This window comes from Lipotes vexillifer, unplaced genomic scaffold (genome assembly GCF_000442215.2).
Source record: "Lipotes vexillifer unplaced genomic scaffold, Lipotes_vexillifer_v1.1 scaffold1275, whole genome shotgun sequence".
Taxonomy (NCBI): Eukaryota; Metazoa; Chordata; class Mammalia; order Artiodactyla; family Lipotidae; genus Lipotes; species Lipotes vexillifer.
In genome coordinates, this window is record NW_006770093.1 from 21,178 (window position 1) to 45,003 (window position 23,826).

The following is a 23,826-nucleotide window of genomic DNA, read 5'->3' on the forward strand; positions in this document are numbered from 1 at the left end:
GCCGGATCCCGGCTGGCGCCCGGGCGGTTCCTACGCTGAGCCGCCGCCTGGCCGGCTGGTTCCTGCGGCGGCTGCCGGGGCGGCCCGGTCGCGCGGCCCTTCGCCATGTACACCTTCGTGGTGCGCGACGAGAACAGCAGCGTCTACGCCGAGGTCTCCCGGCTGCTGCTCGCCACCGGCCACTGGAAGAGGCTGCGGCGGGACAACCCCAGGTTCAACCTGATGCTGGGAGAAAGGAACCGGCTGCCCTTTGGGAGACTGGGTGAGCTTCCCCGTTTCGCGCCCTCCCGCTCCTCCCGGTAGAACGAGCGCTTTTGTCTTAAGGTCAGAAACCTTCCCCTCTGTCGTTCCTCGGGCGGATAAAAAAATGCATCCCTAACGGGCCAGGCCCGTCGTTTTTCATGCCTTCTCGGGTCCCAAATCGAATTCGGGGCGGGAGTGTCGGTGCGGGCCCCCGGGACGGCGGCTGCCTCCTGACAATGACCCGGCCCTGCAGCCCCGGGGTAGGAACCTAGGTCTGCAAATGGGCTTGTGTAGCTCCCTTAAATTACAGGTAGACTAGGTATTAGCAGTTTGCCTGCTCAAGAAATTCCACTAGAGTCTAGTCTCCTGACAATGACCCGGCCCTGCAGCCCCGGGGGCGTCGGCCTCGGGAGCGGGGAGCCAATGCCGCGCGTTCCCCGGATTCCCCGGTCCTGACGCCCCCAAATCGGGCAGGTCGGCTGGGCAGATCACCGGGCGGGGCGAGGCTCCGCGGAGCCTGCGGCTGACCATCTTGCAAATTTCCTCCACCGGGGATTCCGCCCTGTCTGTGTTGGCTCGGGAGGGGAGCTTGTGTGTGTTGAAAACCCTGAGGATTCAGCTCCCCGAAGGCTCAGATAAAGCGGCAGGGGATTTGGAAAAGACCTCTGGATTCCGAAAACGGGAGCTTCAGCAGTGAGCCCAACCCGCGGAAGGGCGGAAGGGTGTCTGATTTTAGACCTTCCCTTAGTTTCACCAAAGAACACGTTTTCACACTTGCGCATTGAATGCAGATTTTACGGGACCCAGGTTTCTCTGCCCTACTGTCTCCGAGGGAGTTCCCTTCATTCACACGGTTGAAGCTGGCACCCCCATGCCTACATCTTCCCCTGTAGGAAGAGGCAGGGGCAAGGAGAGGACCAACGGCTCCTTTTTAGATGACGTAATCCAGAAGTTGTGCAGATCACTGCCATTTACATCCCACTGACCTGCACATGGTCTCACGGCGTCTCCTCCCTGCACAGTCATCCGGAATTGCAGCCTCACTCAGGGCCGCCGTGTGCCCTGCCAAAATTCCCCTGGGGTGGGCACCCCATCGTACTGCCAAAGATAGAAGGGGAGAAAATAATGAGGAAAAGTCATCTCTGCCTTGGAGGGCATCCCAGAGAGAACAGTTCTATGTCCAGGAGAGGAGACAGTTTTTAGAAATAGGTGTGGTCAGCGGGTTGGAGACCTTGAATAGGCAAAGCCTGAAAATAGCCATTTGGAACAGACTAGCCCTTGGTGAGCTGACAGAGCACAGCTGGGTGGGAGCCTATAGAATTGTAATGATTTGAGGAATGAAGGGGGTTTCAGCCTAGTCTTCCTGATATGTTTTCTTTGAAATGAGACCATGGACAACTTTTTATTGTTATACAAATTTATGATGTATGTTGGGGACTCCATGGAAGGGCTGATTCCAACCCCCAGAAATCTTCGAATACAGAGAATGGGCCTGGAGATTGATTCCCTTTTGTTAAACTGTCTCCCCAGGAAGCCCTCAGCGAGAAGAATACCTTCCCTGAAAGAAGAAAACCTGCTTATAGTTGAGAACGTTTATTTCCTCCTTGCTCGGTCTGCTCCCCTGCCTGCCTGACTTTCCTCTTTGGACTGGTCAGTGCCCGGCTGAAAGAGCTTAGGTGGAATGCTAAAATTAAAAACTGACGAAAATGGCTCTTTGCAGGGGGGATCGGCATTGCTATGGGGCTCAGGACTAGGGTGTAGGATTAGGGTTAGGAGCAGAATCCTAGAAGGTCCAAATCCTAAGCAGGTACCATGAAGTCAGCAACTGCTCAGGGAACGTTTGCTTTTTATGGGAAAGAAAACAGCATCCGATTGGGAGTTTGGGATTAGCAGCTGCAAACTATTACACATGTATAACCGGATCACTTTGCTGTATACCAGAAACTAACACAACAGTGTAACTCAACTATAGTCCAGTATAAAATTTAAAAAAAGAAAAATTCTAAAAAGAATGTCAGCCAACCCCCCCCATACTTCAATAAAATAAACATTTTTTAAAAGGTTAGCATCTTAAAAAAAAAAAGAAGGAAAAAAAAAAACAAAACAAAAAAACCAGCATCCCACAACCAGTTGGTTATAATATGCCTTCATTGTTAAGGATATTTACCTTTCACACAGTTCGAAACCCAAGGAGATGGCCCAGCGGATAAAGGCCAAAGAATGCTGCTGCCTTGGTGATGTGAAGGTGGGTAGCTCAGGTGTGAACCAGTCCATCTGTCCAGGGAGATGGTGAACATAAATTGAGGCTTTTATAGAGATTATCATACTCAGTGAAGTAAGTCAGACAGAGAAAGATAAATATATGATATCACTTATATGTTGAATCTAAAAAATAGTACAAATTAATTTATTTACAAAACAGAAACAGACACACACATAGAAAACAAGCTTATGGTTGCCAAAGAGGAAGGGTGGGAGGGATGAATTAGGAGTATGAGACTAACAGATGCACACTACTACATAAAAAATAAACAAAAAGGATTTACTGGGTAGCACAGGGAACTATATTCAATATCTTGTGATAACCTATAATGGAAAAGAATCTGAAATATATATATGTATAACTGAATCACTTTGCTGTACATCTGAAACTAACACAGTATCGTAAGTCAACTATACGATAATAAAATTTTTTTTAAATTGAGGCTTTTGTTTTTATTTGTATCCTTTTGCCCTAATTTTAAAGAGGAGGGGGCATGCAGTACAATCTATTGAAAACGGGTTTCCCTGTGAGAGGACGCACAGAACATCCTCAGGGCTTCTGAATTTACAGACACGGCCTCTTGGAGCATCTAGTGGCCCTCCTAGAAGCTTGCACAGGGAGACATGCTTGAGAACAGCAGGATCGTAGTTCTCCTACCTTCCTTGATGACTGTAGAAAGCAAGGGTAGCAACATCAAAAGCCTAACTGTTTAAGTCCTTACTGTACAGAGATGACTAAATCCATATATGTTAAGCCAAGTGTGCAGTGCAGTGGGGATCCAGGAGAGGCGAAATAGAAAATACTCTCCCACCCAAAGAAGAAAAAACAGAGGCAGCAGTGGTCTTTGGCAGACCTACGATGGCGGTATCATAATAGCCACTCTGGGGAGGGTGAGAATTGCCAGTGAGTTGCTGAGCAAAGGGGCGTAGAGGGGCCGGGCAACTGAATCGCTCCCTTTCCAACACACAGTCCTGAAAGGGGAGAAAGACAAGCTAAGCGTGACCCTGCTCTCCCTCCTGCGTGCTGGTGCTGACATTGTCATTTCCCACTTGAGAAATTGTCTGTTTCCCTTCTGAGCCTCTCCTTCCCTTCACAGGTCACGAGCCTGGCCTGATGCAGTTGGTGAATTACTACAGGGGAGCCGACAAACTGTGTCGCAAAGCTTCTTTAGTGAAGTAAGTGCTTTAAGACCCGTGTTTTCCATTTTTCACCTGAACCTTTTGAGCTTTCATCCTGAAGCGCTCAAGCAAAAGTGTGAGATCGTCTTTAAAGGGAGAAGACACTTATTTAAAAAGTCAGCAAAGATCAGCTTTTAGTCACAGTCCAAACTTGGCTGTACGTGCCTGTCTGTCCCTTAAGTTGAGGCTCCCTAGAAGCAGAGCCTGAGACAGGGCTTCTGGCGGAAGTGATTTCTAAGGGGAGGGCTTGCAGGAGCAACGCGCTCAGAACCAAGGGCAGGGCATCTGGGGAAGACGCGAAGCAAGGAGGTGGTTTCAGCTGAAGTCTCGCCTCTGCCTGACTCCATGGAGCTTGAACAGCAGTGAACAGCCCCTCAATGTTCTCTACTGTGATGTCGCCCAGCCACTGGCTTTGGGCGGGACACAGCTTCCCCAGCGCTTCTAGGCACGGCCTGGTCCCTAGAGAAGAGGCACGCCTAAGCCCTTGGCAGCCAAAGCTCAGCAGCCAGGGGTCCCTCAGAAGGGACACCTGGGCAGAATATACCAGTGTCTACTGCACCACCCATCTCTGAGCAGTGGGCTTACAGCCAGGTGCTGAAAGAACCGTGTCATAAGGTGGAAGGAAGCAGCCTTATATAGTGATTAAGATCTAGGATCAGCAGCTTGGGTTTTAATTTCAGCTCTTAGCAGCTTGGGCAAATTTTCTGATCCCTCTAAGCCTCGGTGCATCCCTCATAAAGAGGTTGTGATGTATGTAAAGCGTGCAACACAGTGACACAGAGTGAGCGTTTGACGCTATGCCTTAGTTTCCTTTTCTGTGAAATGAGGATAATAATAGCAGCTACCTCAGGGTTGTCGTGAGGATTAGTTGAGTTACTTTACATAAAGGCCCGGAATAATGCGCGTGCCAGAGTTAACACTGTATAAATGAAAGGTGGGTGTGGCCCCTAAAATCGGGTCTCCAGCATTCCCTCCACAGTGGCTAGTGAACATGTGTGTGTAGCCAAACGAATCATTTAGGTAAGAAGACACTAGAAGGCTTGACCCAAAGCAAATGCTGTTCTCCCCAGTCACACAGCTTTCCAGGCTCTAGCTGTTTACTAGTTTGAGTGCTGGTAGGAATATTTCCACCTTTTTGTTCAGACTCACCGCCCCCACTAACTTATGTATCCACTTCTTCCTGTGATGGATTTTCATGATTTACCAGCTATCCTGAAGGAGAACGAGGCTTTCTGAAGTCTTCTTACATATTTACACATATAGAGTGCAAACAGTTTTTTCAGCAGAACTAGAAGTAGGACACAATTATTTAACCAGATTGTCCATTTAGACTTTTTATTTTTATTTATTTATTTATTTATGGCTGTGTTGGGTCTTCGTTTCTGTGCGAGGGCTTTCTCTAGTTGCGGCGAGCGGGGGCCACTCGTCATCGCGGTGCGCGGGCCTCTCACTGTCGCGGCTTCTCTTGTTGCGGAGCACAGGCTCCAGACGCGCAGGCTCAGTAGTTGTGGCTCACGGGCCTAGTTGCTCCGCGCCATGTGGGATCCTCCCAGACCAGGGCTCGAACCCGTGTCCCCTGCATTGGCAGGCAGGTTCTCAACCACTGTGCCGCCAGAGAAGCCCCATTTAGAAATTTTTATAAAATGCTTACTCATTCTTTATTCTATGATGATTTTTTTCCCTCAAGATAGAGGTTGAATTCTGTTTTTGAAGTAGAAAGCAGAGAACAGTAATGTTCTCTATATTTGCATACTTGGCAGCTATAATAGGGTGAAGAGAGTACAGAGCTGGAGTCATGAGCAGGTCTGAATAGGTATCCTGACCTCTGTGACCTTGGACTGTGCCACTCAGAATCTGTGGGGACGGAGGTGATCACGCCTGCTCTTTGCTCTTCTGCAGCATGCGGCGTGGTCTGTCATGGCACCTTATAAATGATGACATGACTTATGCAGACTAGGGGTTGTCATCATTCTCATAAGCTTCTTTCGTTCTCTCAGGTGTCCTGCAAGGGACTGTAGTAATTCCAGGAGGGAATGATTACCTTTGTCATTTTGTCTCTCCCCCATAGTTTGTATGGCTCAAAAGAGCTCCAGAAAGTTAAAAAAATGTCATCTTAGGTGGCAGTCAGAGAAGACAGCCGGGTTGCCCATGGCCGTAGCAGTTAGTGTTGAGCCAGGACGGCTCTCATCTGTACAAATGGGCCCCGTGGGCAGTGTGCCTGGGCGTCCCTTGAGGCTTCCCAGGGCCTTGATGGGGCTCCATGCTGGACCCTGTACAGCAAGCGCCTGTCACTTCTGGGAGCTTTAGAAATTCATCAGGGCCCCATGGCCATAGTCTCAGAGCGCTCAGGGGCTGTCCTCCTGGCCCTGATTGGAGCTTTCTTTTCCTCTTGTGAGCATTTCTCACATCTCATGTGAGATGTGACTAAACCTCCATTTGTGGCTGCTTCCCAAATGGGCCTTTTTTGGAAAGGGAACAAATGCTAGAGATTTCCGGTAGAAACTGGACTGGGTTCTGTACAGGAAATGAGGGCTTCAGATGAAGGGCATTCTACAGACCAGCGCTGGCCAACAGAAATAGAATGCTGGCCACATGTGTGATTTTAAATTGCTTAGTAGCCCCATTAAAATGAGTACAAAGAAACCGGTGCAATTTATTCTAATAATATATTTTATTTAACCAAATAAATCCAAAATGTCATGTAATTAATATTAAAAACAACTGATGGGATATATTCTTTTTTTTTTCCGAGTCTTCAAAATCTGGTGTGTATATTTTACATTTATAGCACAACTAAGCTCAGATATTAAATTTTTATTGGAAGTCCTATGTTTAGATTTCGTAAAAATGTGTGGTTGAAAAGGTGGATTTACATACGCAAGTCATTCTGACATACATAAAAGTTTTTCAATAACTGTATTAAATACCAAGATATAATTTTCCTTTAATATTCACATGTACATTGACAAAGCAGGTTCATAACATGAGAAGAATTGATTTGACTTTGAAGCAAAAGCATATCATTTTTAAAACTACGTCCAAGTTAAGTAAATTCACCAACTCATGTGTCAACTCAGTATTATTAATATTGAATCCAGAGGAGGTACTGAATAAATTGAAAAGCAGCTCTAAATTTATCATTATCAACAAAGTGTTCTTCAAACTTTTCTTTAGTTTTTGCAGCCAGTTTGCATAATGTTGTCTATTACAAGGAAAATCTTATGCATACTGAGTCATAAAACTATGTAAAATCATTATTATCGACTTACATTATGAAGTTGGAACACAAATTCTCACACCTGTTGGTCTACGTCATAAGTAAGATCTTTTCTTCCAACTTCCTTGGAGCTTGAAATTTAGCTTGTTTATATGCAGCGTGGTTATCGGTGAAAAAATGAAAACCACACTGCATTTTTTATCTTTGATTATTTTTATTTTTTTTTATTTTTTTTTATTTATTTTTTTTTTCTTGCGTTATGCGGGCCTCTCACTGTCGTGGCCTCTCCCATTTGCGGAGCACAGGCTCCGGACGCGCAGGCTCAGTGGCCATGGCTCACGGGCCCAGCCGCTCCGCGGCATGTGGGATCTTCCCGAAACGGGGCACGAACCCGCGTCTCCTGCATCGGCAGGCGGACTCTCAAGCACTGCGCCACCAGGGAAGCCCTATCTTTGATTATTGAACGAGGTTAATAGTTGCATGAAAAGAACGATTTGACAAGCATTCCTCTTATTTTAAGGAAATGTGAATTGGAGTTTACAGTACGGGGGAACCTTGTAAAACTCTCCCATCTCTCAGTCAGCGAGCATTGGCAAAGAACACAGGATCATTAAATTCCTCATCTTGTGTTTCTTTCCTGGCTCTATACCTGCGAACCATTGTAGCATTTGCGAGCATATACTGAACCATTTTAACAACTGTATCCATACTGAGTGCAAATGTTTTCAGTATGTATCATGCGGGCTTCCCTGGTGGCGCAGTTGTTGGGAGTCCGCCTGCCGATGCAGGGGACGCGGGTTCACGCCCCGGTCCGGGAAGATCCCACATGCCGCAGAGCGGCTGGGCCCGTGAGCCGTGGCCGTTGAGCCTGCGCATCCGGAGCCTGTGCTCCTCAGCGGGAGAGGCCACAACAGTGAGAGGCCCGCGTACTGCAAAAAAAAAAAAAAAAAAAAAAAGAAAGAAAAATGTATCGTGCAATGAAGCAAATGTTTCCAATATGTGTGGTACAACAAAATAAAGCAATAAAGCAAACGTCAGTCTATTAAAATCCCAGTAAATCCAGATTTTAACCCAACCTAGCTGAAGTAATGTCTGTCACAATAGAAGCTGACTTTTCCCATGTAGATGAAATTCTTCTTGGACAAATGTAAAAGATTAGAAAATATCCTCACCACGAGTTTATATTTTAGGCTGCAATTTGACAATAATTTTTTCATGTATTTGGAAATCTTTTGAGGCAAAATATTAATTGGGCAGCATCTCTTATGTCACTCAACTCATCTAAAGCTAAGGAAAAATATTTCAGAATTTTCCAGTTTTGAATCAATCTTTAATATTGTTAGAAATGCTTTGTACTCTCTGGGCAATTAGTGATGGCTTAACTAAAGATGGTTCACTTTTTATAAAACATCTTTTTAGTCTTTTCCTCAAAATAATTTCTATTACCACATTTCCATCTAAAAGGATGTGCGTTTTGCGTGTGTATGTAAGAATCCAAGCCACTTTAGAGCTGACCGAAGTTACAAGCTCAGATCCTAAGAAAAATATGTTTAAAGTTTTTTTGTTGAGTTTTTAATTCTGATTTCAGCCACTAATTCCATTGCTTCTCTTTAGACTATTGAGAGGAAAACACCTATCAAATTCATTATGTATTTGCTGAAAATGTCTCCTTACACAACAAACTTCATTTTTCCTGCCACAGCAAATTGTAATTGCCATTTGCTAGGAAATTTGTGACACGTCTTCTTCTAGTGCTGATTTTCTTCTTTATTGTCTGGTCATAGTTCCAGCTTCTGCATCCCCACTCAATTCCGTGTCAGTAGAATGCCTTTGTTTTAAACTTAAAAGTTTGTCCATACTCATTTTTTTTTAACTAGAAGAGTAATTATACGTTATTTACCAATTATGATTTACCTAGCTATCTCTGTAACTTCGCTGTGTGCATAATAAACACATTATAATGTTTCATCAGTGCCTGGAAAAAAATTCACATGAGCTGAATCCATCTGTTGTCCCCCAGTAGAACAGTGATGCATTTATGTCTAATTCCAGAAGCAGCACATGCGCCTGACATGCACGCCACCCTCTAACAACATCTGAGGTCACACGGTGGTTAAAGTGAAAACGTCGTCTACCGAAACAGTAATGTTGTGCTTGGTGGAAACATATTTTACAATGCTTCAGCTTTTAAATGAAAACTAAACAAAACGGGAAATTCAGTTTCTGGGTTGCATTGGCCACTTTTCAAGTGCTTGGAAGCGCTTGGAAACTCCACGTGGCTAGTGGCCGCCGTATTGGACAATGCAGATAGAGCTGAATGGTCAGTGAGTTAGAAATGTATTGATTGTTTTTGTTCCTTTGAGTTCTTTAAGTTAAATTCCATTGCCTCTAACGTAAAAATAGCTTTATTTAAAATCTCAGTTTAAAGTTTCTTTTCATTATTTCTGCCATTGGCTCGTAGGCTGGGTTTTGCTGATGAATCATAACCCAGGCTTTAACAGTTCTGTTCTAGATAGAAGAGGGAGTGCAGCTCAGGGGAGGCCTGTGAATGTCTTTGGGCAGGTTTCTCCCTCCTCTGATTCCTGGGGAGCAAGGGTAGGTTTTTTTCTTTCTATTTTCTTTCTTTTTCCATTTTTTTTTTTGGCTGCACCTCGCGGTTTGAGGGATCTTAGTTCCCCAACCAGGGATTGAACCTGGGCCCTCGGCAGTGAGAGCCCGGAGGCCTAACCACTGGGCCACCAGGCAATTCCCAAGGATAGGTTTAGAATTGGGACATGGGAGTGATTCAGGGCTTGCATCCTGCTTGTTTCTTACTACCTTTGTGATCTTGGGAAATTCACTTCTCTGTGACCCAGTGCCTCATCTGTGAAATGTGATGCTGGCGCCTCCCCCCAGGGGTCTGATTGGAGAGGAGATACAATGTGAAGCCTTTGTGTTTATTAAGTGCCTGCCCAGGGCCTTTCTTTATATTCCATTATATTATGGGGTTTTTTTTTTTTTGAGGGGGGGCAGGTGGTGTGTTTAGTTATGACCACTGGAGTCCCAGGTTCCATTAGAAAGATTCTTCCTTTATTCTGTCACAGAAGCCAGGCTGAGCTAAAAGCAAGAAATGAAGAACAAAAATGTCTTTAGATAATTCAGATTCCTGAGTATTAGCCTTTTCTCTCCGGAGTTGGGCCAAGGTGGTATTTTTTGCTAGTAATCCAAATAGTTTCCTCAGTTCTCCACTTTGTTTTTTTAGGGTGGGTCTAGCTCAGCTACAGCATGTTTGGTGAAAAGATGTTGGTTCAGGATTACTTCAAGTTGTTTCCTTAGAGATGCATTTTAAAAGGAGCTGAAGTTCTGGACATGAAGCCCCTTTTGAATTCACTGGAGCATGCCTATAAGGTCGCGGGTAACAGCTGTGAGCTGCCCTGTGGTGCCTTGGAGGTCTGCCCCGTGAGTGGGATAAAAAGGAGACCTAGCCCTGGTCGTGCCCGGCTTCCTTCAAGAGCTCTGGGGCAAAGCACTGGCTGTTCTGAATAGAGGGACAGAGGGTACTCAGAAGAGAGACTGACCCTCTGTCATCTGCCAGGCTCGTCAAGACCAGCCCAGAACTGGCTGAGTCCTGCGCGTGGTTCCCCGAGTCCTATGTGATTTATCCAAATAACCTCAAGACCCCAGTTGCTCCAGCTCAGAATGGAATCCACCCGCCAATCCAGAGCTCAAGGACAGATGAGAGAGAATTTTTCCTGGCTTCTTATAATAGAAAGAAAGAAGATGGAGAGGGCAACGTTTGGATTGCAAAGTCATCAGCCGGAGCCAAAGGTGAGTCGGCACTGTTGCCCCTTCTCCCTTCCCTGTAGGTTCCCATTGTGTTTTGTTAGATTCAAATGATGTCTTTAGATGAGTGGCTATTCTAATCTGAATCCTCGAGGGTGGAGCCCTCGTTTCATTACATAGTTTAAAATATCTGCGTGCTGGTGACTTAGAAACGTGTATCTCCAAATCAACTAAAATAGAATAAAATAAAATTTTTTTTAAAAAGTGAAATAAAGTAAAATAAAATAAAAAAATAGAAGTGTCTCGAAAATAGAATAAACTCGAGCTGAGGTCTTTCCCTTTAAGCTCCACATCCAAAAGCAGGCATTTTCAGCATAACATGTCTGATATAGAACTCTTTATTTCCTTCCCAACTACATCCGCCCCAGCCTACTCCTCTTTCCATCTTCCCATGGAGTATATGATTCCACTTTTCACCCAGCCTCTCAATCCCCAAACCTAGGAGTCCTCTTTGGCTTTACAATCTATTCCTAATGCATCAGTAGGTCTTGCTAACTGTACCTTCAAAATAAAGTCTGCAATGGACTTTTGCTTGCCATTCCCGCTGCTCTCACTTAAATCAAAGCTCCTTTTCTCTCTATTCTGGGTAACTGCAGCACCTGCTCCCAGCAGCTCTCCTGCTCTTGGACAGAGTGATGTTTTAAAAACAGAAACGTGATCATGTTACGCCCCACTCAAGACTTACCAGCTGGCTTCCCAAGGCGACTAGAATAAACTCGAGTCCTGCTGGAAGTCTCCGTCACTTGATATTTGCCTGTATCTCTGATCTCATCTCTTATTCTTGGCCTTGCTCCCTGTACTGTAGCCATAACACCTGCCTAGCATCCCTGAAATACTCTAAATTCATCTCTGTACCTGGAATGAGCTTTCATGGACTATTTTTCATTTCTCAGCTCAGATGTTGCCTTGTCAGAGAGGCTTTTCTTCTTCTTTTTTTTTTTTTTTTAGAGAGGCTTTTCTGATCTAAAATAACCTCTGTGCCCATTGCTTTCTATCCTTTCCCCTGCTCTATTTTCCATCCTTGCACTAACCTCTTCCCAGCACTCTATTACATATTAGTTTATCTGTTCATCTCCCCCATAATCCTGCACACTCCATATAAACACAGACTTTCTGTCTTGTTCATATCTGTACCCTCCCCATAGGCACTTAATGGATGTATGTTGAGTGAATGCAGAGAAGGCGTAAGGTATTGTCATACTAACTCAGGCTTAAAATGTAGGCAGCTGCCAATGTAATGATCACATAGACACAGTCCCTCTCTGTAACTACCATCATATGCTCTCTTAAAACCCACTCCATTTTGAACTTACTCCTTCTTTCATTGCCTTGGAAGACCATCTGGCCATTGGTACTCATTTCTGTCCCTGGTCCAGTGGATCTCACCTTCTTTTCCACCAACCGTGAGACAGGAGGGCATCACCTGGAATCTCCTGACAGTGGGAGAGTTGGACTCTTGCCACAAGCCAGGTACCTCACCTGCTTCTTCCTCCCCTCCTGGGACTTCCTCTCCAGGAGAGTCCCCTAGCTTTGTTCTAATAGTAAGTGGGGGAATTGAAAGAGGAAATAGTCATCCGCAGTATTCCAGATTCCTCCTTTGGGTCGGGGCTGGAATCAGGATGGCCGTTATGAGGCTATCGTGTGTCCTTGTGTCATGGACTTGACTGGTGCCGGAACCATGAGTGAGGCAGAGCCCTGGGTAGAAGGATCTGTCAAGTCGTGGCGGTGATCCCACCTAGGTGGTCCCTGGACCCTCACCAACACAAGATATAGAGTGATTCTCAGCAGCAGAGGGAGGTCATAAAGAGAGAATAAAATGCCAAACAAAGAAGACGTTTTGCTTTGGGAGTTGAGGAGATAAGTGGTGTGGATTTGTTTTGTTTAGGCTGAATGAATGACTTTTATTCTTGTTAAACAAATACTTAGTGCCTACTACATGCTGGGTGTAGTTGGCTTAACTTCACCCTATATCCAGATCAAGCCACTGTTCCCCGCCTCCACCCCCGTCTGGGATCTGAGTCACCTTCACGTGTCACCTGGAGCATGGCTCCCTGTTCTCCTGTTCTTGGCTGTTCTCCAAAGTCTACACAAAATACAGCAGACAGAGATCCTGTTAGAGCACAATCAGACCACGTCACATCTGTACTCAGCACCGTCTCTGGGGCCAGGACAGCACCTGGCATGCAGCAAAGGTTCAATATATGTATTGAGTGAATGAGTGAATGGATGGATGAATGAATAAGAGAAGTAATGAACGTTTGGAGGGAGATAAAGAGATCAATGAGACGGACATGGTTCTCTTGCCCTCAGGGACCCATAGTCTAGTCAGAAAGAAGGCTAATGATGCATTTATTTCCAGATTAGCTAAATGCTGAGATGGGAACAAAGAACCCGAAAAACCACTGTGACTGCGACCTTGAAGCTCCTAGAAGAACCCCAGCTTCATAACTTAGTGAGGATAGAAACAAATATCCTCCAGGTGTAGTTAGTGAGGATAGAAACAAACGGTATAAGAAACACAGTTAACAAACACATGGAAACATGCTACACTGGTATACAAAACTTACAAAATAAATGTGGATTTTATGTATCATTTTACATCTACAAAGTAAGAAAACAAAACCCTTCAGTGGTTGTGTTGCTGAGTTTGTTGTGAACTGGTCCCTCGCAGTGGTGATACACAGCCCTTTGAAGCAGCAATAGGATCACACAGAGCAAGGGTCAGAAAGAGTTCCTTTGCTTTTGGCTCACTCATCTCGTTCCTGAAAATTTACTCCAGGGAGATAGTTAAAAAGTAACAAGGGTGATCTACAGCGAAGACATTTACCATTGTGTTACCTGTAATAGCAAAATTGTATTTAGGAACAACCCCACTGTCCAGCAGTCAGTAAACGTGTCATTTTTAAATCCACACAATGGGATATTTCTTTGGCCACTAGCATTGGGAAGTTAATGCAGATGCAGTGAAAATATTGACTGTATGAAGTGAACAGAGAAGATGAGGTGAGTTTGCTGTGATTGAACCTATCTTTGCCACACTACATAAAGGAAGGTAATATGAAAAAATGAAAAGAATTATGTTAGGAAATAAGATGATGGGTAGTTTCAGGGCATTCGTAGGAAAATGGTGTTTTAGGATGATTATTCTAAAAAGAGTGTGCAAGGTGCTGTGGAGCAGGAGAGACTGAAGTCTGATCTGAAGAGCTGGCAAGTGAGAATGAAGAGGAACCAGGGAATCTGAGTGTGGTTCTTAAGGGAAATGAAGCAGAATGAATTATGTTCATCCAAAGAGAGAGGAAGGGATGCTTCCCAAGTTGATTTGCTGTTTCTTGTTTAAGAGGCTAACCAGGTGGTGGAGGGAGTGATAGAAATGGGGTAGTTGCAAACGGGGTTGGCTCTTAGGAAAGATGAATCGTTAAATTAATTTGCTGTACAGCAGAAATTAACACAACGTTGTAAATCAACTATACTTCAATTACAAATATATTGGAGGGCTTCCCTGGTGGCGCAGTGGTTGAGAGTCCGCCTGCCGATGTAGGGAACGCGGGTTCGTGCCCCGGTCCGGAAAGATCCCACATGCCGCGGAGCGGCTGGGCCCGTGAGCCATGGCCGCTGAGCCTGCGCGTCCGGAGCCTGTGCTCCGCAACGGGAGAGGCCACAACAGTGAGAGGCCCGCGTACCGCAAAAAAAAAACAAAAAAACAAAAAATAAGAATGAGATTGGAAAATAGTCATTTCACAGTTTCCATATGGTGGTCACGTTTGGGACACACACAAATATATATATATATATATATGAAAAAAAATTTTTTTTTTACTGAAAGCATGAGACCCAAGTAGAGATGAGCTGTAAATCTAAAGTGTGGTGGGGTGACTTCCCTGGTGGTCCAGTGGCTAAGACTCCACGCTCTCAATGCAGGGGGCTCCAGTTTGATCCCTGTTCAGGGAACTAGATCCCGCCTGCCGCAACTAAGAGTCCGCATGCCACAACTAAAGATCCTGCACGCTGCAACTAAAAGATCCTGCACGTCTCAGTGAAGATCCCGCATGCCACAACTAAGACCTGACACAGCCAAGTAAATAAATAAATATTAAAAAAAAAATAGTGTAGGTGGGAGGTCCTAGAACTAAAAAGTGAGTCCAACAAGGTCTCAGGATATGAGATCAACACACAAAAATCAATTGCATTTCTACCTCTGTCACCTATTTATGCCTTGCTCTCCGCAATCTGGCCACATCCCATCTTGTATGCTCCAACCTTATTTTCTTTATACAATTTCCTTACGGACTATTTCTTATTGAAAATTAATATCTCTAATGCTAGTAGATGGAAAAATAATGGGAAGAAAGTAAGGAGACAGGTACTTTTTAAAAATAAATTTATTTATTTTATTTATTATTTTTGGCTGCTTTGGGTCTTCGTTGCTGCGCACAGGCTTTCTCTAGTTGCAGCGAGTGGAGCCTACTCTTTGTTGCGGTGCGCGGGCTTCTCATTGTAGTGCCTTCTCCCGTTGCACAGCACGGGCTCTAGGCGTGCGGGCTCAGCAATTGTGGCTCATGGGCTCTAGGGCGCAGGCTCAGTAGTTGTGGCGCATGGGCTTAGTTGCTCCGCGGCATGTGGGATCTTCCCAGACCAGGGCTCGAACCCATGGCCCCTGCATTGGCAGGCAGATTTTTTTTTTTTTTTTTTCTTGCGTTATGCGGGCCTCTCACTGTTGTGGCCTCTCCCATTTGCGGAGCACAGGCTCCGGACGCGCAGGCTCAGTGGCCATGGCTCACGGGCCCAGCCGCTCCGCGGCATGTGGGATCTTCCCGAAACGGGGCACGAACCCGCGTCTCCTGCATCGGCAGGCGGACTCTCAAGCACTGCGCCACCAGGGAAGCCCGGCAGGCAGATTCTTAACCACTGCGCCACTAGGGAAGCCCTATAACTTTTTTTTAATAGGAGTATAATTGCTTTACAGTGTTGTGTTAGTTTCTGCTGTACAATGAAATGAATCAGCTATATGTATACCTATACCTCCTCCTTCTTGGACCTCCCTCCTCCCCCCCACCCCATTCTATCCATCTAGGTCATCACAGAGCACCGAGCTGAGCTCCCTATGCTATACAGCAGGTTGCCACTGTCTATTTTACGCATGGTAGTGTGTATATGTCAACCCTAAGCTCCCAATTCATTCCACCCTTCCCTTCCCCTCTGGGTCCACATGTCTGTTCTCTACGTCTGCGTTTCTATTCCTGCCCTGCAAATAGGTTCATCTGTACCATTTTTCTAGATTCCACATATATGCGTTAATATACGATATTTGTTTTTCTCTTTCTGACTTCACTCTGTATGACAGACTCTAGGTCCATCCACATCTCTACAAATGACCCAATTTCACTTCCTTTTAAAAAGCATTATCATTAAAGAAAACCTAACATTAAAGGGAAATGGAAAAGTTACCCGTAGCCTTACCCAGTTCCTAACATAATTATTTTTATTTTTTCATATTAGTTTCTTTTACGTATGGGCAAAGACAGATTCAATCACGGTGAAGTCATTTCGTGTCTTTTTCATTTCATACTAACAATGAACATGTGGAAGCCAAAGTTAAAAATACAATACCAGTTACAGTCACCCTAAAAAAAATGAGATGCTTAGGTATAAACTTACCAAAACACGTACAGGGCCTATCTGCTCAAAAATTACAAAACAACTATGAAAGAAGTCAAAGAGGACCTAAATAAACAGGTAGACATATCATGTTCATGGATTGCAAGATTCAGCACAGTAAAGATGTCACTTCACCCCAAATTGCTCTATAGGTTTGAGGTGACTGGTGTCAAGACCTCAGCCAGCTTCTTGTGTAAGCATAAAGCTTCTACTAAATTTCATATGGAAAGGCACAGGCCCTAGAATAGCTTACACAGTATTGAAGAAGAAAAGTGGGAGGAAACACTGTACCTGATCCCAAACTGTATTGTAGAGCTACAATAATCAGTACACTGTGGTATTCGTGGAGGGGATGGAAATATGAATCAGTGGGACAGAGATGTACCCACACATTTATGACCATCTGATTTTTGACAGGTGCAAAAGCAATTCAATAGAGGAAGGATAGACTTTTCAACAAATGGTGCTGGAGCAGGTGGATAGCCCTCGACCAAGAAAATGAACCTCAACATAAACCTCACCCCTTACACAAAACCGAACTCAAAATGGATTGTGGGCTTAAATGTAAAATAAAAAGTTATAATTTTTCAGAAAAAAAATAAGAGATAAAGCTAGGCAAAGAATTCTTAAACTTGATACTGAAAGTACAGTCCATAATAGTAAAAACTAATCAGGTGAACCTTATCAAAATGAAAAACTTTTGTTCTGTAAAGGACCCAACCACGAGGATGAAAAGACAAGCTACAGACTGGGAGAAAATATTTCCAAGCCTTATATCTGACAAAGGACTCATATGTAGAATATACAAACAATATTCAAAACTCAACAGTTAAAAAGTTGGGGGGGAATCCAATTAGAAAATGGGCAAAAGACATGAAAATATATTCCATTGAAAAGGTTCTGCAGATGCAAAATAAGTAAATGAAAAGATTTTCAATATCATTAACCATTAGGGAAATGCAGATTAAAACCACAATGAGCTATCACTGCACTCCTAAAATGGCTAAAATAGGAAACGGTAACAACAGCAAATGCTGGCAAGGGTCAGGAGAAACTAGATCACCCTTCCAGTGCTAGTGGGGATTTAAACTGGTAGAGCCACTCTGGAAAACAGTTTGGCAAGTTCTTATAAAACTAAACCTGAAATTATATGACCCAGCAACTCCACACGCATGGGCATTTGTCCAGAGAAATGAAAAGTTACCTTCACAAAAAACTTGTACGTGATTGTTCATAGCAGCTTTATTTGTAACAGCCCAAACTGGGAGCAACTCAACTGTCCTTCAACAAGTGAATGATTAAACAAACTGGGATGAATTGATCCCATAGAATACTACCCAGTAATAAAAGAGAATGAACCGTTAATAAATACAACACCTTGGATGAATTTCCAGGGGAGTATCAGTGAAGAAAACAACGTCCAGGGATCACATATTTTATAATTCTATTTATGTAACATTTTTGAAATGACAAAATTATAGAAATGGAAAACGGATAAGCGGCTACCAGGAGTCGGGGAGTGGGGTGGGGGGAGGTACTTGTGGCTTTGAAAGGGCAACATAAGGTTTCTGTGCAATAATGGAACTGGCCAGAATTGGAGAAGATATTTGCAAATCATATAAGGTACCTGTATCCAGAATGTATAAAGACCTCTTATAACTCAGTAATAAAGACAAATAACCCATTAAGAAATGAGCAAAGAATCTAAATAGACCTTTCTCAAAACAAACAAATGACATAGATAGCCAATAAGCATGTGAAAACATGCTCAACATTACAAGTCATTAGAGAAATGCAAATCAAAACCATAATAACGTGCCACCTCCCTCACAGCCACTAGGATGGCTGTAGTTAAGACAGAATACAACATGTGTTGGCAAGGATGTGAAGAAATGGAGCTCTTGCCGCCCTTTGCTTATGGGAATGTAAAATGGTACAGCCATTACCAAACTATTTTGGAAGACAGTTTGGTAGTTCCTTAAAAAGTTAAACAGTTACCATATGACCAACAATTCCACTCCTAGGTATATTTCCAAAAGAGTTGAAAACATATGTCATATGTTTTCATATGTTGAAAACATGTTTTCCACACGAAAACTGCAATACACAGCTTCATAGCAGCATTATTCACGAGCCAAAGATATAGGTATAACTGAATAACTTTGCTGTATACCTGAAACTAACAACATTGTAGATCAACTATAATATAAAATTTAAAAAAAAAAAGAGCCAAACAACAGTGGAAACAACCCAAATGTCCATCAATTGATTGAACAAAATGTGGTATATCCATACAATGGAATATTTAGTCATAGGAAGGTGGAATGGCATATTGACACATGCTATAACATGGGTGAAGCTTAAAAACGCTATGTTAATGAAAGAAGCCATACCAGAAAGGGCCCCGTATTGTGTGTTTCCATTTATATGAAGCATCTAGAATAGGCAAACCCATAGAGACAGAAAGTAGGTTAGTAGTCCTCAGGAGCTAGTGTGAGGAAGGAATGGGGAGTAACTGCTTGGTGGGCGTGGGGTTTGGGGGGAGGTGAAGAAAATGTCCTAAAATTAGATTTAGTGATGTTGCACACCTCTTGAATATACTAAACACCATTGAGTTTTACACTTTAAAAGGGTGAATTTTGTAGGATATAAAAAATATCTCAAAGCTGTTTAAAAAGATACTGCATCATTTATCTAATATTGATGGACACTTTATATTATAGTTGATTTACAGTGTTGTGTTAGTTTCTGCTGTACAGCAAAGTGAATCAGTTATACATATACATACATCCACTCTTTTTTAGGTTCTTTTCCCATATAGGGCATTACAGAGTATTGAGCAGAGTTCCCTGCGCTATACAGTAGGTCCTTATTAGTTATCTGCTTTATATATAGCAGTGTGTATATGTCAATCCCAAATCTCCCAATTTATCCCTCCCCGCGCCCTTTCACCCCTGGTAACCATAAGATTGTTTTATACATCTGTGACTCTATTTCTGTTTTGTAAATAAGTTCATTTGTACCATTTTTTTAGATTCCACATACAAGTGATATCATATGATATTTCTCTTTCTCTGAAGTAAGTCTGACTTCCTTCACTCAGTATGACAATCTCTGGGTTGATGGACACTTTGAATGTATCCAGTTTTTTCTAATACAGCGCTGCAGGAATGTTCTTGTACATTTGTCTTTATGCCCTAACCTCCTGATGTTTCTACTAGATATAGTGTTTCCAGTCGGTTTATTGGTCATAAGCAGCATACAGCCTTTACTGTGGTAGCCAGTGACCAAAAGTAGAGCGGCCTTTATTTATGGTGCTTAGACCTTTCGAATATCCATAAAAATGAAATTTCATGGAGCCTGCCATGACAGCGTTTATAGTCCTGCATGGAGAGAGGGTTGGATAACCCTGGTGCTTTTGTGGGGAGAGGGGAGAGTGAGAGAGATGGAAGGAGGGAAAGGATGGAGAATGAAAAGCGAGTCGGCCAGTAACAGCCTCCTGTCTGTTTTTACCTGCTGTCAGAATTTCCTTTCTGGCTTTGCAGAGAGCTTTTCCTCTTGGGATGAACTGGACTGATTATGGTTTGCTTTTGCCCTGTTAGGTGAAGGCATCCTCATCTCCTCGGACGCTGCGGAGCTGCTGGATTTCATAGACAACCAGGGCCAGGTGCACGTGATCCAGAAATACCTTGAGCGCCCGCTGCTTCTGGAGCCAGGTCATCGCAAGTTTGACATCCGGTAATGCTTCCGTGTCTGGAGTTTTTGTTTTACAAATCTGGAAAAAATGCAGTGGTGTGTGATGAGGAGGGTTACATGGATTATAGGGAAGTATTGGACTTTGTTTAATGTTCCCCAAGTTGAGTGCAGCTGAACAGAACCGAGCTTCTGTTTTTCTTTCACTCTTTCTCTTGTGTTTCTAGAAAATGTTATTAAGGTGATGAATTTTCTTTTTTTTAAAGTATTCTCTTTAATGAAGGTGACTTGTGGATCCAAAGAATGGATATCAGTGTGTGGGGCTTGCTTTATGAAAGAAGCAGAGAGATATACATAGAACACCTAATACAGTCACAGCAGATCATGTGATCCTGCCAAAGAGCATGTCCTCACTTTATTATCCGTGTCCCACTTTTTAAGGTTTTCATGAACACACCTCAGGGGTTTGGACTTCACCTTTGCGAGCAAAGGACCTGCAAGGAGAAGGAGGTTGCATGGTGCTTTCAAAAGCTGAAAGCCCTGCCCCAGCTTGCCCTGAACCTTACTGTCATCTCCCCATCCAGGACTCTTTGTCACTTAGGTGCCTTCACGTTGACTTGCTGCTTCTCGAACACCAGTGCTGTCATATCAGCTTCCGCAGAAAGTCTTTTTTTTTTTTTTTTTTCTTTGCGGTACGTGGCCCTCTCACTGTTGTGGCCTCTCCCGTTGCGGAGCACAGGCTCCGGATGCACAGGCTCAGCGGCCATGGCTCACGGCCCAGCCGCTCCGCGGCATGTGGGATCTTCCCGGACCGGGGCACGAGCCCGTGTCCCCTGCATCGGCAGGCGGACTCTCAACCACTGCGCCACCAGGGAGGCCCCAGCAGAAAGTCTTAAGATTACTAAAAGAGCAAACATGGTAACTGGAGGTTTCATAGATTAACTGTAAAAACCAAGCCACTCACATCTCTTCGAAATGCTGTATCTTTTGAATGGATCAAAGTCTCCTTGTCAGTTACGGTGAAATGTTTTCTTTGCCTCATTATGGTGATAATCCACTGTCTTGGCTAACTGGCATGGCTTGCCTTGTATATATTTTTTTTTTTTAATTTTTTTTGGAGTATAGTTGCTTTACAATGTTGTTATGGCTTGCCTCGTATAATTTTAGAACATACCTCCTTCCTCTGTTTCCTCCCAGAAAAATCAAGGTGTGGGGATGATATATATAAATATGCAGAAACTTTGGGTAACTTGAATATTTTATTGACTTGCAGAAGCTGGGTCTTGGTGGATCATCAATATAATATCTACCTCTATAGAGAGGGTGTACTTCGGACTGCTTCAGAACCGTATCATGTGGATAATCTCCAAGATAAGACTTGCCATTTGACTAATCACTGCATTCAAAAGGAGTACTCAAAGAACTATGGGAAGTATGAAGAAGGGAACGAAATGTTCTTTGAGGAGTTCAATCGGTACCTAACAAGTGCTTTGAACATCACCCTGGAAAGTAGTATCTTACTACAAATCAAACATATAATAAGGTAACTTATTCATTTCTCTTTCGGTTAAATGTGTCTTAAAGGAGCTTTGGGAGTTTGTGCCTTTCAAGGAGTGATTCCATTTACATTGTCTAAGAACAAAAATTATTCGTTACATCCCTTTGTTATCCTTTTAATATCTACAGGATCTGTAATGCTGTCACTTTTTTTTAATCCTTGTGTTGGTAACTACCTCATGTTGGTAGTTTATATCTTCTATCTTTCACTTGGACAGATCGGTTAGAGGCTTACTTATCAATTTTATTCATCTCTTCTAAAAGTCAGCTTTTGGCTTTATAGATTTTCTTTGTTGTTTCTGTTTTCAGTTTCTTTGATTAATGTTCTTAATTATTTTCATCCTTCTGCTTTTGGGAGGTTTGATTTGCTTTTCTTTTTCTAGTTTCCTTAAAGTGCAAGGTTAGATCATTGATTGGAGAGATTTATTTTTTTATAAAATATAAGCATTTAAGGCCATCAATTTTCTTATAGGTACTCGTTAGCTGTATCCCACAGATTTTGCTATGTCATGTTTTTGTTTTCATTTTATTTTTGTTTACTTTTGGCTGCTTTGGGTCTTCGTTGCTGCACATGGGCTTTCTCTAGTTGTGACGAGCGGGAGCTACTCTTTTTTTTTTGTTTTGTTTTTTTGTTTTTTTTGTTTTTTTTTTTTTTTTTTTTTTGGCGGTACGTGAGCCTCTCACTGTTGCAGCCTCTCCCGTTACAGAGCACAGGCTCCGGATGCGCAGGCTCAGCGGCCATGGGTCATGGGCCCAGCTGCTCCGTGGCATGTGGGATCTTCCCGGACCGGGACACAAACCCGTGTCCTCTGCATCGGCAGGTGGACTCTCAACCACTGTGCCACCAGGGAAGCCCTTTTTATTTTTTTGTATTTTTGGGGGCTACTCTTTTGTTGCGGTGTGTGGGCTTCTCATTGTGGTGGCTTCTCTTGTTGTGGAGCATGGGCTCTAGGTGCACGGACATCGGTAGTTGTGGCATGTGGGCTCAGTAGTTGTGGCTCTCGGGCTCTAGAGCGCAGGCTCAGTAGTTGGGGTGCGCGGGCTTAGTTGCTCCGCGGCATGTGGGATCTTCCCAGACCAGGGCTCGAACCCGTGTCCTTTGCATTAGCAGGTGGATTCTTAACCACCGCGCCACCAGGGAAGACTGTTTTCATTTGATTAAAATATTTTCTAGTTTCCCTTGTGACTTCATCTTTGACTGGTGTTATTTAGAAATGTTTGCTTAATTGCCAAATATTTGGGGATTTTCCAGGAATTTTAATTTCATTATGGTCAAAGAAAATACTTTGTATGGTTTTGCATCTTTAAAATTCGTTAAAGTTTGTTTCATGGCCCAGAATATGGTCCATCTTAGTGAATGTTCCACATGCACTAAAAATAATGTTTATTCTGCTATAGTTGGGCAGAGTGTTCTATAAATGCGCTTTAGGCAAAGGTGGTTGGTAGTGTTGTTCAAGTCTTTCACATCCTCGATCATTTTCTGTTCTACTTGTTCTGTACATTATTGAAAGGTAAAATATTGAAGTCTCCAAGTATAATTACAGATTTATCTATGTCTCCTTTTAGTTGTTTTTTTCTTTTTTAAATAAATTTATTTATTTATTTTTTGGCTGCGTTGGGTCTGCTCTGCTGCACGTGGGCTTTCTGTAGTTGTGGTGAGCAAGGGCTGCTCTTCGTTGCGGTGTGAGGGCTTCTCTTGTTGTGGAGCAGAGGCTCTAGGTGCACAGGCTTCAGTAGTTGTGGCACTCAGGCTCAGTAGTTGTGGCACACTGGCTTAGTTGCTCCACAGCATGTGGGACCTTCCTGGACCAGGGCTCGAACCCATGTCCCCTTCATTGGCAGGTGGATTTTTAACCACTGCGCCACCAGGGAAGTCCCTCCTTTTAGTTTTATTAGGTTTTCGCTTCGTACATTTTGAAGATCTGTTGTCAGGTGCATATGCATTTAGAATTGTTATCTCTTTGAGGGGAATTGACCTCTTTATCATTATGTAGTTTCTGTCTTTATCTCTGGTAATATTTCTTATCTTGAAGTCTATGTTGTCTGTTATTAATATGGCCACTCCAGCTTTCTTTTGATTAATGGTATATGTCTCTTTCCATCCCTTTACCCTTCTTCTGTATTCTATTCTATATTTAAAATGGGCTTTTGGTAGACATCATACCATTGGATTTTGCTTTCTTTTGCTTTTAATCCGA

At 43.4% G+C, this 23,826-nt stretch overlaps 1 protein-coding gene across 1 annotated transcript in view; it reads left to right on the forward strand.

Annotated features, from left to right (window-relative positions):
* TTL (tubulin tyrosine ligase) overlaps positions 1–23,826 on the forward strand; it is a 34,295-nt gene continuing 10,469 nt past the window's right edge. Inside the window, exons 1-5 of the mRNA XM_007446009.1 lie at positions 1–262; positions 3,603–3,681; positions 10,476–10,708; positions 19,981–20,116; positions 21,345–21,614. Of these exons, the coding sequence (XP_007446071.1) occupies positions 106–262; positions 3,603–3,681; positions 10,476–10,708; positions 19,981–20,116; positions 21,345–21,614 (875 nt within the window). The 5' untranslated portion in view covers positions 1–105. The remainder of the gene's footprint in view (positions 263–3,602; positions 3,682–10,475; positions 10,709–19,980; positions 20,117–21,344; positions 21,615–23,826) is intronic.